The following is a 14224-nucleotide window of genomic DNA, read 5'->3' on the forward strand; positions in this document are numbered from 1 at the left end:
AATATTTAAATTGATTGAGTGACTTTCTAAGTGAAATATCAATAGTTGAGTGGCTTACTAAGTGAAATATCAATAGTTGAGTGACTTTTGAGTTATAAAACAAAGTTGAGTGACTTTCTAAAAGAACAACTCAAAGTTGAGTGACTTTCTAAATGAACAATTCAAAGTTGAGTAACCATATGAGATATTAACTCTTTCTATTTAATCTACTTATGCTTATGTTCATAATATTTTAATTTTCTATGTTTTAGGCGAGAGAATCTGGGAAAAGAATGATATAGGACATTTAGAATTTTACAAATTTTCACCTCTTAGGGCATCTCCAACCCTACACTATATTTTACTCTTCAAATATAGAGTTCTCTATTTTTCCAGACAATCAACTCCAATCCAATTTTCTAGTTTATTCTCTAAAAATAATAAAATTTTTCTCTCCTCAATATTAAATTATTATTTCTATTTCATTCTTATTTTCTTATTTCATAATATAAATTATTTGTTTCTTTTTTCCAATAATTACTTTATATAATTCTCATGTGATACAAAAATTTATTTTTCAAATTTTTTATTTAATATAAAATTATATTTTATTCTAAATTTTTAAATACCATAAATTGCAAGAAAATATTATATAATATATAAATTAATGGACAAATTCAAATAAAAGTGAAATACAATTACATAAACACTTAATTTTCGAAATTATTACGTTGCTCCCATAAATGCATTACGAAGTTCAAAATGAGCAATTTTGTCCTTAATTTTTTTAAGTCTAGCTAAAAATTGTTCAAACCGAAGGTTTTCATCTACCATCATTTCTGTCGTGGGAGTTGGAGCCTCTACGACACCTTGAATTGGTGCATTAAGATCACGTTCATCCTCAATTATCACGTTGCGCAGTATAATACATGTAGTCATTATATCATGTAGCACTTCCTTTCTCAAAAAAACGTGACGGTCCTGCAATAATTGCAAAACCTCTGAAATGCACGTTCAACATCTTTTCGACATGATTATTGTTTCATCGCGAATTAATTATTATGTTATGTATTGTATTTTATCTTGTATTAAATTATTATGTTATGTATTGTATTGTTATCTTGTATTAAATTAAATTTTTCATCTTACCATTTTTAATTTTGTGTATTTTTTATAATGAAAATTAATAATAATATTTTTTTTGAAGAATAGAGAGTGATTTGGAGGTGGATTGGAGTACCCATTCTCTATTTTACTCTTCAAATATAGAGAATGGAGAGTAAAATAGAGGTGGGTTGGAGATGGTTAAAGCTGATTCATTTCATTTACTAATTTTATAGATTTTTTTTGGTTATAAGTACTTATATGAAATTCAACCTATTACATCAAGTCAACGCACAAGTCAAAGGAAAGGGCAAATATAGAAAAAATTCGAAATATTCATCTTAAACTTTGAATAATTCAATTATTTTGAACAATAAAAAAAATCTTAAAAATTCAGTTAATATGAAATAGAAATCATTGGGTTCTGGTGAAAAAATGAGTTGCATTTATATGGAGAAAAAAAGAAATATTTGATATTTTAAGAAAAACAATTAATGATTAATATGATATGGATTACACTACTTTGACTTTCTAATCATTTTTTGGTGAAAAAGAAATAAGTGATATTTTACAATAAAAACAGTAAAACTACAAATGAGTTGCATATATATGGTGAAAAAAAGAATTATATGATATTTTAAGAAAAACAATTATTGATTAATAAGATATGGATTACACTACTTTGACTTTCAAATCATTTTGGTGAAAAGAAATATGTGATATTTTATAATAAAAATAGTAAAATTACAAATGAGTTGCATATATATGGTGAAAAAAAGAAATATATGATATTTTAAGAAAAACAATTAATGATTAATAAGATATGGATTATACTACTTTGACTTTTTAATCATTTTTGGTGAAAAGAAATAAGTGATATTTTACAATAAAATAGTAAAACTACAAATGAGTTGCATATATATGATGAAAAAAGAAATATATGATATTTTAAGAAAAAACAATTAATGATTAATAAGATATGGATTATACTACTTTGACTTTTTAATCATTTTTGGTGAAAAGAAATAAGTGATATTTTACAATAAAAATAGTAAAACTACAAATGAGTTGCATATATATGGTGAAAAAAGGAAATATATGATATTTTAAGAAAAACAATTAATGATTAATAAGATATGAATTACACTACTTTGACTTTCTAATCATTTTTAATTCAACAAATTGAATCAAGTCAGTATATAGTCATAACTTGAGTGAATGACTAAAAATATTAGAGAAAGACTAAAATACCCCCAAAGTTTGACCAACATCATACATTACAAGAATTTTATATTATATATATGTGTAGTGTCGTTACTATCTACGCAACATTTTTTTCTCCAAGTAGAGAAGGTATAGAGAGAAAAATACTAGGGTTCAGCCCTTTCTAATATTTTTCCCTTTGTTTGAATAATTTTTATGGTTAAATGGGTAATTCTTTTTATTGATTAATTCTTAATAAAGATTTTATTTACTAGCACAACTTTTTGTTGCTGTACTATTTTTGCAGCATGGTCCGATTGAGAGTAGATGTATCTGGTGGTAAGGAGAGATTTAAGCGGCCAATCAATTATTCTCGTAGAGAATCGTAAGTCTCAATTGTTTTGATTTGTTGAATTCTTTTTAATTCTAATTAAGAAATTAGTGTTTTAATTTAGGTTAAAAGCCAAAAATAAAATAAAATAGGGCTTGATAATCTCATTTTTGGTAGCATTTGTCCATAGCAATGACTACTTACTTATGGTATAATTATGATGTATATGTATTTATTTTTTTCCTCTATGAATTAGGCATGGTCCATCACCATTTCTTGAAAATGGAGCATTGGGCAGCCGCAGAGGGCTAACTTTTCTTGGCCCTTGTAACCCACATCTGACAACCGAGGATGCGTTGTCTTATTTGAAGGAAGTTAAGGACACGTTTCAAGGCAGAGAGAAGTATGATATGTTTCTTGATATTATGAAACATTTTAAGGCTCAAAGGTTTGTTACTACTATTTACCTAGTGTCATGATTCTTGTTTTATCCGTGACTTATTCCATTTTCTTGACAGAATTGATACTGTTACTGTCATAGCAAGAGTGAAAGACTTGTTCAAAGGGCACCCTAGGTTGATCACTGGGTTCAACACTTTCTTGCCCGAGGGTTATACAATAACTCTCAATCAAGAAGATAAGCCTAAAATTGAATTTGGAGAAGCTATCAACTTTGTGAACAAAATAAAGGTTACATTCCTGCTACCTTCCAGTTTAAACAATAAAGGTCTGCCTTTTTCTTCTTTAAAACACTTTAGTCCTAATTTATTTGGTTTATCATTTCCTGCAGACACGTTTCCAAAATGATGATCATGTCTACAGATACTTCCTAGACATATTGAACATGTATAGGAAAGAGCATAAGGGAATCAATGAGGTGTACCGAGAGGTAATAATTATTTTTTTAAATTTTTTTGGAATACATAGATATTATAGATGATCTTTATGTTTTAATTTTTTGTTACTATTTGTCACATCATATGTGTAGGTTGCCGTACTTTTCAATGGCCATCCAGATTTGCTAGATGAGTTCACTAGGTTCTTGCCAGATACTAAGAGGGAAGTAGATCTAACCAAGCAGCAGCATCCTGGTAAAATGAATTCTTTTGGAGAGTTTGAAGATGCCCTGAAATGTGAGTTCATGGTTAGCATTGTTTGAATATGTGTATTTGATGTGCTGCATTAGAATCTTCCACTATTAGCTATATGGTTTGTGGTGACAATGATCTATTAGTTCAGTATATCTCTCTTTGTTTTTTGGTAAAGTTCTTGGTTTATGCATTTGATTTTAGCATAGAGTTGCTGAGTTTGGTTAGTATGCTTTTTAATATGATTTACTTGATCTTGTCAGATTCGTGTAGCAAAGGGTTCATTTTCTGTGAAAGGGTAAAGGAAAGACTACAAAGTCCAGCTGATTATATGAAATTCTTAAAATGTCTCCATATTTACAGCACAGAAACGATTGCAAGGAACAAGTTACAAAGTTTGGTACGTCTATCATGCTATTAATCAAGCCCTTTTGTTCCAAAGTGACATTTATCTTTGTTTATAATATTTGCTATCTGTGGTTCGGTTTTTGGCCAACAAAAGGGAGAAGAAACAGGGGTACTGAATCCTGTTTTTACAGGATTTGGTGGTTCTAATGTCTTTTAAATGATATACAAGTCGATCTAAGCATCATTAATTTGAAGCATGCTACCAATTTCAGGTTGCTGAAATACTTGGAAAATATCCTGATCTTATGGAGGGTTTCAATGAATTTCTGGATCATTATGATCGAGTTGGTAAGTTAAAATTTCATGATGGTAAAACTGTTGTGCCATTTTGATTGGTTCCTGCTTTGCAGTTGGATTACTTGCAGGTGTAATGAGCCTCAGAAAGTCTTGAATAATTTTTCATTAGGATTTTGTTACAAGTACTTTACATTACTAAACAAGATGACAATTGAAATTTCGTAAAAACAATCTCCAACAAGACACATCAGAATTCGTCATGACTAATATTCTATTAGTATGTTGCTAAACGCTCAGTCTGTTTGACTCCGTTTTTGGTTAAGTTCTTGATGTATGCATCTGTTTTTAGCATAGCGTTGCTGAGTTTGGTTAGTATGCTTTTTAATAGGATTTGTTTGATCTTGGCAGATACATATACAAAAGGGTTCACTTTCTGTGAAGAGGTAAAGGAAAGACTAGGAAGTCCAGCTGATTATCAGACATTCTTAAAATGTCTTAGTGATTACAGCGGAGAAATAATTACAAGGGAGCAGTTACAATCTTTGGTACGTGTATCATCATGCATCTAATCTTATCTTTGTTGCTCCTATATGACAGTAATCTTTGCTTATAATTTCTGCTATCTATGGTTTGGTTGATGTTCATGCAAATCATAGGCTAGACCACAGGATTTGTGGTACTAATATCTTTTAGATGATGTACAAGTCGGTCTGTTTGTTGTTTAAGCATCATAGATTTAACTACTCATTTCAGGTTGCTCAAACACTTGGAAAACATCCTTGTCTTATGGAGCGTTTCAATGTATTTATAGATCGTTATGAACGAGCTGGTAAGTCTTTAATGAATTTTGTCACACACACACAATACATATCTATATATATGTAAGATTCTAATTTGAAAGGTTACACTGCTTTGCAGTTGGATTTCTTGTAGGTGTAATGACTAAGTGGAATGAATCCAAGTTAGTAAAGGAAGAAGAGAACAAGTGTAAAACTGAGGCTCCTTCAACTTATCAAGTAAAAGAAGAAACTGAGGCTCCTTCAACTTATCAAATAAAACAAGAAAATGAGGCTCGTCCACAGGGAATTAAGTTTGAAGAAGCTGCCAGTTTTGTGGAGAAAGTAAAGGTTATTCTCCTACCTTCTTTTCTTCTAAATTCATAAATAATTTATTTTTGTCTAATTATATAAAAAATATGCATTATTTTCCAATTTAAAGTTGAGTTCCAGGATAAATTACGCTGAAACAATCTTAATTATAGTGATTAGATTATTAATTAGTCCATATCAATTAAAATACCTTCAATAGTTGCGAAAAGTAGTAATAATATTTTTCTAGAATCATGTTAGCTAGATCTCTCAACTATTGTTATTTCACCTACAAAGCCATTCAATCAAGTATAAGAGTTGGAGTGCTTGGTCCTATTTGTTAAGTAAATGATTAAGTACATCTTTTTAGTCAACATCTGTGGGGGCGATTTGCTCCATAATGCTATATTTTACAAAATCAGGATTATATAATTTGGTATACATGTCCAGTCTCACGCGACAGAGAGATAAAATATGAGTGGTAACTTACTTGTTGGGGTTGTCGCTTTGTGCAGGAACGTTTCCGAAACGACAACCATGTGTATGAATCATTCTTAAACATTTTGAGGATGTACAACATGGAGAGCTATGATGTCTACCATAAGGTGATAAAAACATCTTTCAATTTGGATACACAAATTATATTAGATGTTTTAATTTATTACTTCTTTTATGTGTAGGTTGCTATACTTTTCAAGAATCATTCAGATTTGCTTGGTGAGTTCGCTAAATTCTTGCCAGATTCTTCAGCTGATTTCAAGCTTAGGGAACGTATTGATCAGTTAACCATCCTCTTTAGTTCCTTGTAATAGTGTGATTGGTATGACTAAAGCTTGTGAAGGAGTTCGACTTGATGGGTTTCTTGGGAATTTTTCTTCTGTTTCTAATGACTAGAGATTCAGTTTTATTGGCAATGTAAAATGTTGGTACTATATGGTTTTTTTTAATAATATCATCCTCCCTTAGCAAATTAAGAAAAAAATCATTCAAGGTTGAATATGTGCTTCTATATCTGCAACCTATGGGATAAAAAACTTGTTGAAAACAAAGTCATATCCTCTATACGCGGTAAATATGACGAATCAAGGAGGGGAAAAAAGCGTGAAATGAAAAATATTTAAAAACGAGAATGCTATCGTTGCTTCAATATAATATACTTATCAAATTGTTTATTTAAGAATTTAGATTATTGTATTTAATTATTTGTCGTTAGTTTTCATCTAGCCCCCATTTATAGGATACTAAGAGCCTGTTTGACATTGCTGTTGGAGGCTAGAAACACTTATTTTGAGAAAAAAAAATATTTTTATTGAAAAATTAAGTGTTAAACAAATCAGTAAAAATGTTTTTCTTACTTTTAAAAAAAATAGAAGTAGAAACAAAAAAATATTTTTCTAAAGGCTAAAATATCCTTTTCATATATACATATTTACCAATATATTTCTTGTTAATTAATTAGTATATTTCATAAGTTGGTTAAATTTTATTTAAGAATTTTATTTTTTATTTTATATACAAAAAATCATAATTTATTTTATATTTATATATTATATATTATTTTACGTATTATTTAGTAGAATTAGAAAAAAGGTAACAACAATACTTTTTCAAGATTAGAAAAAATAAGGAAAAAATAACAATTAAATATTTCAGCCTCCCAAAAAGGGTATAATATTGATTGAAAATTTAAACATGTAAATTTTTAAAAATAAAATTTAATTTACTTTTTATAATAGATATTTAAAATAGTTTCTCTCTATAAAATAATTTCAATATTAGAAGTACATTAATAGTTGTTCTTTTTTGTAATTTGATTCTTAAAAGAATTTTTTAAAAAATGATTAGTCAAACACATTTTGCTTATGAAAAACACTTTACAAATGAATTAGCCAAACACGAATTGTTTTTTTTCAAAAGCACTTTTCTAAAAAACCATTTAAAAAGTGCTTCTAAAAATAAGCTGTTTTTAGGAGTTCAGAGCCAAAAGAGCAATTTTTTTCTTTCAAAAAACAAAAGCAACACATCAAAAAAAAAAAATTAACCTAAAAGGAAAAATCGCTCCGTTTTTTGACAAAAATTAACACCGTACCGTTAAATGAAATATAAATCGCTGCCTTGGCAGCGATGTTCTAAAAAAAAGTTTTTTGTCTTTAAAATAGCTGCTAGCAGCTTTTTTATATATAAAAAAAATAAAATACAAGTAAAGCGATTTTAAGAAGAAAAAAATAGTAATGGCAGTGTTTTAATAAAAAAATTAATAAAATTTTGAAGTTGCGATTTTGTTTAAGAAATTAATTTATTTTTTTAAATCGCTACCCTTTCAGCGATTTGATAAAAAAAATTAAAACTCCAAGGCAGCGATTTTCAATTTTAATTTTTATCAAAATCAATGAAAGGGTAGCTATTGAAAAAGAAATTAATTTCTTAAACATTTAACTTCAATTTTTTTTATTAAAACGCTGTCATAGCGATTTTTTTAAAAAAAGTTTCATAAAATCGCTGCCAGGGTAGTGATTTATGTTGTTTTTTTAAATCTCTTAAGCAGCGATTTTACTTTTAACTTTTTTTATATATATAAAAACACTGCTATAGCAACAATTTTAAAGAAAAGAAGAAGTTTTTTTTTTTTTTTTTTTAGAAAATCGCTGCTAAGACACTGATTTTTATTTCTTTTAATGGAATGACGTCAAATTTTGTCAGAAGAAAATCGCTCCGTTAGGAGCGATTTTGCCTTTTTGGTTTAAAAAAATTGATATGCCTTTTTTGTTTTTTGAAAGAAAAAAACTGTCCTTTTGACTCCAAACTCCTATTTTTAGCAGTAATGTCAAACAGACTCTAAGTTTTGATTATATGTGAACTATGAGGTATAGGTTATTTTCCTTTGTTTTATATTTTGTGCCTATGTTAAGGGTACTAAGTTCTAACATAATCAAATATTTTCACCAGTATGGTGACAAAACTAGGACATAACTTGTCCAAGTTTGGAACAACTCTTTCGGGTTTTTTATAACTCAATCTATTTTAATACAAATCATTTCATCTCATACAAATTGGATAAGAAATCCTGTCAAAACTATTTTCTAAAATATTTTATTTGTAAAAGAATAAATAAAATAATTGAAATTTAATAAAAATTGAGCAAATTGAATTATGACCCTCATTCTAGTCCTATCAAGTTAAAATATCTTGTTGATTGTAATAAATAATAATAATAATACATTTTGACCCAATTGTACTCAGCACAATCCACCAATTTGACACATTTGCTCGCCAAGTAATGTTGAGCAAAGTTAGACTTTAGATCATTTTGTCATTTGAAGTGAATTGCATTGACGGCTAACTTATCACATCACCAAAAAAATTACTAACAGCCATTCAATTTGATTTGGCGAAAATCATTTAAATAAATCTCATACGTCATTTAATTCATTATTCTTGAATAATTATTATATATTCCCTCTATCCTAATTACTTGTCTACTTTTGAATTGACACATCTATTAAGAAAATAATGATTGACATAGTAAGTTTATCATTTTACCTCTATTAATTATAAAGTAGATGGATAAAAAATTTAAGATTTTCAAAAAGGTCTATCTTTTCCAAAATTAAATAATTGAGGATATAATAAGTAAAAAAAAGGGATAAGGGTCTGATAAATACTCCAACTTTGATCAGATTTGTTGTTGCGATACTAAACTTTCATGAGGACCTATTACCTCTCTAGACTATTTAATACCGTATTTTAAACATATATATTTTCCCACGTGGACATAAAAAATAATGCAAAATTATAAATAGTAATGTGTCCACGTGGGTACATATATACCTTTAAAATACACTATTAAATAGTTCAAGGGGTAAAAAATACGGTATTAAATAGTCTAGGGAGGTAATAGGTCCTCATGAAAGTTTAGTATCGCAACAGCAAATCGAACCAAAGTTAGGGTATTTTTCATACCTTTATCCCTAAAAGATAATTTGTCCTTTTTTTATTTGTCAAAATGAACAAGTAAAAAAGAAAAAATAGACAAATTATTAGGGACAGAGGGAGTATAATCTAATTCCTCTTCACAAAAATGGAAGTATAATTTCAAAATAGTCTTAGGACTTTGTCGTATACCACAAAAAATATTTTTTCATTTGGAGATAGATTCATTGACCACAAATTTATAACTTTACCAAAAATACTAACAAAAAATCAATAGTTCTTTTTTGGAATATTAATAAATTTTATAATTATAGTTAAATATAGCATAAAATAATTCTAGTATAATCTAAAATAATATAATGTCAAATAATGAAAGTTGGTAAAGGAGATTGGAGCATAACAAATAAAAAATTGGGCTCATTCATGAACTTAAAAATGTGCACAGTATCACTAATTTTGAGCCCATTTTAAAATTATACCTTTTTTCATATCAATCAAGTTTTTTTCTACCCCCTTTGTTATTTAAACGTGTATGTGTTGTAGTTCTTTCGAGTTTAGAAAGAGGGAAAGCGAAGAGACGAAAAGGAAAAGGTAGAGAAAAATGAGTTGGATGATTTTTTATATTTCTAGACCATTGATTTAACTCCTTTTTTTTTTTTTTTTTTTATGATAGATCTACTGAAACATTTCTTTTTTGATTGTAAATCTTCTTGTTATTTTTGCAGCATGAGGCGATTGGGTGGTGATGTATGTGGTTCATCCCGTGGAGAATCGTAAGCTCTTTGTTTTCAGTTTATTTCTGTCTTTAGTGTTTGTTTTTTCTATGTACATGACTTATATTTGTTGAATTATTGGTAATTTGAGGTAGATCGGTGATTCTTAGTTGCTATATGATGTGTGGTATGCATTATCTTGTGATTAAAAAATGTTAGATGTTATTTTCTGCCATATCTAATGACTTAGAGTAGGACTTAAATTTTATTCTACCACAAAGAATTATCAGGAAAAATTGAAGATATATATTTAATCTTTAGATATGTTGTGTTTGTCTAGATGAATCCTTAACCAATTGGAAAAGAAAATTGTGCCTCATATATCAATAATTTTTTTCAATAAAATGAATTAGGGGACGGGATAAGGGAAGAGAAATTGAAGATTACAAATAGAAAATTGAACTCTCACCAATAATATGAAAGATTGTAGGAAACTATAGGTGAAAAACAAGATGGGTGGGTGGAATTGGGTGGAGGGGGCCAAATCGAATATGGACTGATCGAAAATGAGTGAGGTGAAAATGAATAAAATATTCAATTTGAATCATAATTGGTAAGGATATAAATTGATGAACTCAATGGATAATATGGATCTCCATTGCTTCTTATTATATAAAGAAATGAGTACTTCAAATTACAAAACTAATTTTTTTTTTCTCTCTCCTCTTAGGATGTGCTTAGTATGAAGAAATAATTCAAAGGGTAAAAATTCGGATTGGGAGTCTGAGTTGGGGTAGAAAGTATTTTATTCTTAAGTTGGAGGAAACGAAGTTTTGTAAACATTAAAGTAAACCAAACATGAGAAAATAAAAAATATTTTTTTTATACAAAGCACACTCTTAATAAGTTTGATTTAATTCATTTTTCTGATGATAGATCAACTGAAACTTTTATTTTTTATTGTAAATCTTCTTGTTATTTTTGCAACATGAGGCGATTGATTTGTGTTGTATGTGGTTCATCCCGTAGAGGATCGTAAGTTTTTTGTCTTCAGTTTACTTTTGTCTCTAGTGTTTTTTTTATGTACATGACTTATTCTGATACATTGTTTGAAATTTGTTGAATTATTGGTAACGTGAGTTAGAATGGTGATTTCTAGATGCTATATGATGTGTGGTGTGCGTTACTTTGTGATTATAAAAACGTTAAATGTCATTTTTTGTCATATTAACGACTTAATTTTTTTCTATCACTAAGAATTGTTATGAAAAACTGAAGATAAAGATTTCATCTTTAGAAATAAGTGAACTTTGTAGAGATTCCTAGATCCTTGCATACTCTAAGGGGAGTGCAATTGGTGGAATATCCATATATTGCGATTTATAATATGATTGACTCACTTTTATATGATTGGATAACCAACCAATTTAAAATAAGTTGAGTTGAGCGTATAGCCATTTACCACACTTATAGCCAACAAACGTAGTTACTAAGATTTAGTTAAGTCAACTACATAAAATAGTAAAAGGAAATGATCATCAGTTATTGTTTTAACTAACAATATAATGACCAAATTATCAATTAATATCGACAATAACCCAAACTTTGGTATCCACTTTTATTTTTCTCTATCCCACTTTTAAAATGTGACTCTTTTTTATATGTATTTCGATAAAAAAATATATTATTTTATTAAATTAATATTAAAATCAGTGGTCTTTTTTTTTGTCTTCATTTGATTTTGTGTATTACATTATATTTGCATGGGTCTACATTATTTATACAATATAGATATATTACATGGATATTATATACCAATGTATAAATATTGTATAACAATGTGTATAAATGTATATACGTCTCTTACATATAATTATACATCATATATACATGGATATACATTATATATATAATATAGATACATTATATATATTAGCTGGAAAAATTAGTTGCTTGGTATATTTGTGTAAGAAATCCTAAAATAGATTATCTCATTTAATTATATGCATTGAAATCAATAAACCTTAAAATCTTAAACATATTTCAATTGAGATCAATGTATATATTGAAATGAGATAATTTATTTTATGTTATTAATTTAACTATCTAATAGTAGACGTTTGAGAGTGCATACAAAGTTTTTCAAAATTTATCATGTGTTTAGATGCTCAATTGGAACAAACTATAGATTGAACGTCTAAGTAAAATTTACTGACAAATTAAATATTAAGCCTTACAAGTTTGTGCACATACAAATATTTCACTTGCTATCTTCAATCGCTACATTTGTAGTAACTCTGTCTACCAATATTTAATAACAAATGAAGTTATGATCTCTTTTTATTAAAATTTGAGCTCTAATCTTCTATTATTTCATCTATTTTATTCATTATTGGACTGCACTCTTGATTTTGTAGCAATATATATGAGTGGTTACTTATGGTTATTATTCTCATGATTTTAAATTTTTTCCTTGAATTAGATATAATCAATCACAATTTCATGAAAGTGGTTTGAGCGAAATACGAGATGACAGTCGTAAAAATAGTAAGCCAGAGTATTATGATGCGCTCTCTTATTTGAAGGAAGTTAAGGACATGTTTTCTGACCAAGCAGAGAAGTATAACATGTTTCTTGATGTTATGACCGACTTTAAGAGAAAAAGGTTTGTTACTACAATTTGTCTATTGTTATGGTCTTCAATAATTTATGTGGGACTAAGTCTTTAATATTTCTCACAGAATTGATACTGTTGGTGTCATAGCAAAAATAAAAGAATTGTTTAAAGGTCATCCTAGATTGCTGCTTGGATTTAATCTTTTCTTGCCCAATGGCTATGAAATAATCCTCACGGATGAAGACAAGAAGAAAACAGATTTGGAACAAGCAATCAGTTTAATGAACAAAATAAAGGTAACATTTATGTTATCTTTTGATTTTAGTAATAAAAGGTCTTTTTTTATATATAAAAAAACCTTTAGTCCTAACTAGCTAATTTATTACTTGTTGTAGAAATGTTTAGGAAATGACTATGAGTACAAATCCTTCATAAATATTCTATCCATGTGCAAGAAGGAGTGTAAGAACGTCGAAGAGGTGAACCGTGAGGTGATAAACATTTTAAAATTGAATATATATTATAGACGATCATCGTGTTCTTCTTTATTAATAAGTACTATTTTTTATATGTATAGGTTGCTATACTTCTCAAGAATCATCCAGATCTCGTAGATGAGTTCGCTAAATTCTTGGTAGATTCGTCTATTGCCAATTTGTTGTCTAACTTGGATGACAACAAAATATTGAAAAAGTGAAATATTGGAAGTGCTTTTTAGTCTAATTCATAGCGATGCTATGTGAATTTAATTAGTAGAATAATATATCTCAAATTGTTTAATTGAAAACTTAGTTTGTTTTGTTTAATAATCATTATTTGTTTTCATTTTGCCCTGTATTGTTTACTTGATACAAAACTTTTATCATATGTGAGGTATATTTAAAGTTGACTTTTTTTCAACATTATTATGATCAATGTTCTTCTTCTCTAGATTTCGTAAAACTCACGCGTGGAAAAGTTCAAAAATTACAAAAAGAGTTGATAATTTTTTTATTCTTGAAATTGATTGCAGTTAAATCTAAACTAATTGGGATAAAGAATGTTGATGATATGTAATAAATTTATAATGACATTTTTATTGCAATATATAATTGTTTCTTAAGTGGATAGGTTGTGACGTGCTTTTTATAACACTGATTGCTGTCTGTGTGATGAGAAAACAATGGAGACCAATGTACATCTGTTTGAGAAATAGAAGTGCAAATGGACCTCCAATATATGGCTAGAGATGATTCAATGGACACTGAAGAATGTAGGAATCATCAAGACTTTTGAGAGCATCAGGAGGAAACACTGGAAGAAAATGAAGAAGGAAATTATGGCAGCTATAGGTGGAGCTATCCTCTATCACACATGGCGAGCCAGGAATTGAAAGATATTCAAAGGAAAGCAAATAAGTACAAATGAGGTAGTTCGACAGATAAAGAAAGAGATTAAACAGAGGGTAAAATTATTATACAGTTCAAAAAAAGCATAGAATTGTAGGCAGCTTATTCTATGTAATTAGTTTTATAGTTTTGTCGGAG

At 28.2% G+C, this 14224-nt stretch overlaps 2 protein-coding genes across 2 annotated transcripts; both read left to right on the forward strand.

Annotated features, from left to right (window-relative positions):
• Positions 1–2395: 2395 nt before the first annotated feature.
• On the forward strand, positions 2396–6382 carry LOC102601531 (paired amphipathic helix protein Sin3-like 2). Its single transcript, XM_006338440.2, has 13 exons — positions 2396–2436; positions 2594–2671; positions 2874–3065; positions 3136–3307; positions 3408–3506; positions 3606–3750; positions 3969–4105; positions 4326–4401; positions 4759–4895; positions 5104–5179; positions 5269–5477; positions 5954–6043; positions 6119–6382. The coding sequence occupies exons 2-13, from the start codon at positions 2595–2597 to the stop codon at positions 6245–6247; spliced, it is 1539 nt and encodes a 512-aa protein (XP_006338502.1). The 5' UTR covers positions 2396–2436; position 2594; the 3' UTR covers positions 6248–6382.
• Positions 6383–9779: 3397 nt separating this feature from the next.
• Positions 9780–13565, forward strand: LOC102601866 (paired amphipathic helix protein Sin3-like 1). The gene is made up of 6 exons (XM_006338441.2): positions 9780–9959; positions 10094–10141; positions 12564–12746; positions 12823–12994; positions 13094–13189; positions 13276–13565. The coding sequence occupies exons 1-6, from the start codon at positions 9901–9903 to the stop codon at positions 13393–13395; spliced, it is 678 nt and encodes a 225-aa protein (XP_006338503.2). The 5' UTR covers positions 9780–9900; the 3' UTR covers positions 13396–13565.
• Positions 13566–14224: the final 659 nt, after the last annotated feature.

Source organism: Solanum tuberosum, unplaced genomic scaffold (genome assembly GCF_000226075.1).
Source record: "Solanum tuberosum cultivar DM 1-3 516 R44 unplaced genomic scaffold, SolTub_3.0 scf00004, whole genome shotgun sequence".
Taxonomy (NCBI): domain Eukaryota; kingdom Viridiplantae; phylum Streptophyta; class Magnoliopsida; order Solanales; family Solanaceae; genus Solanum; species Solanum tuberosum.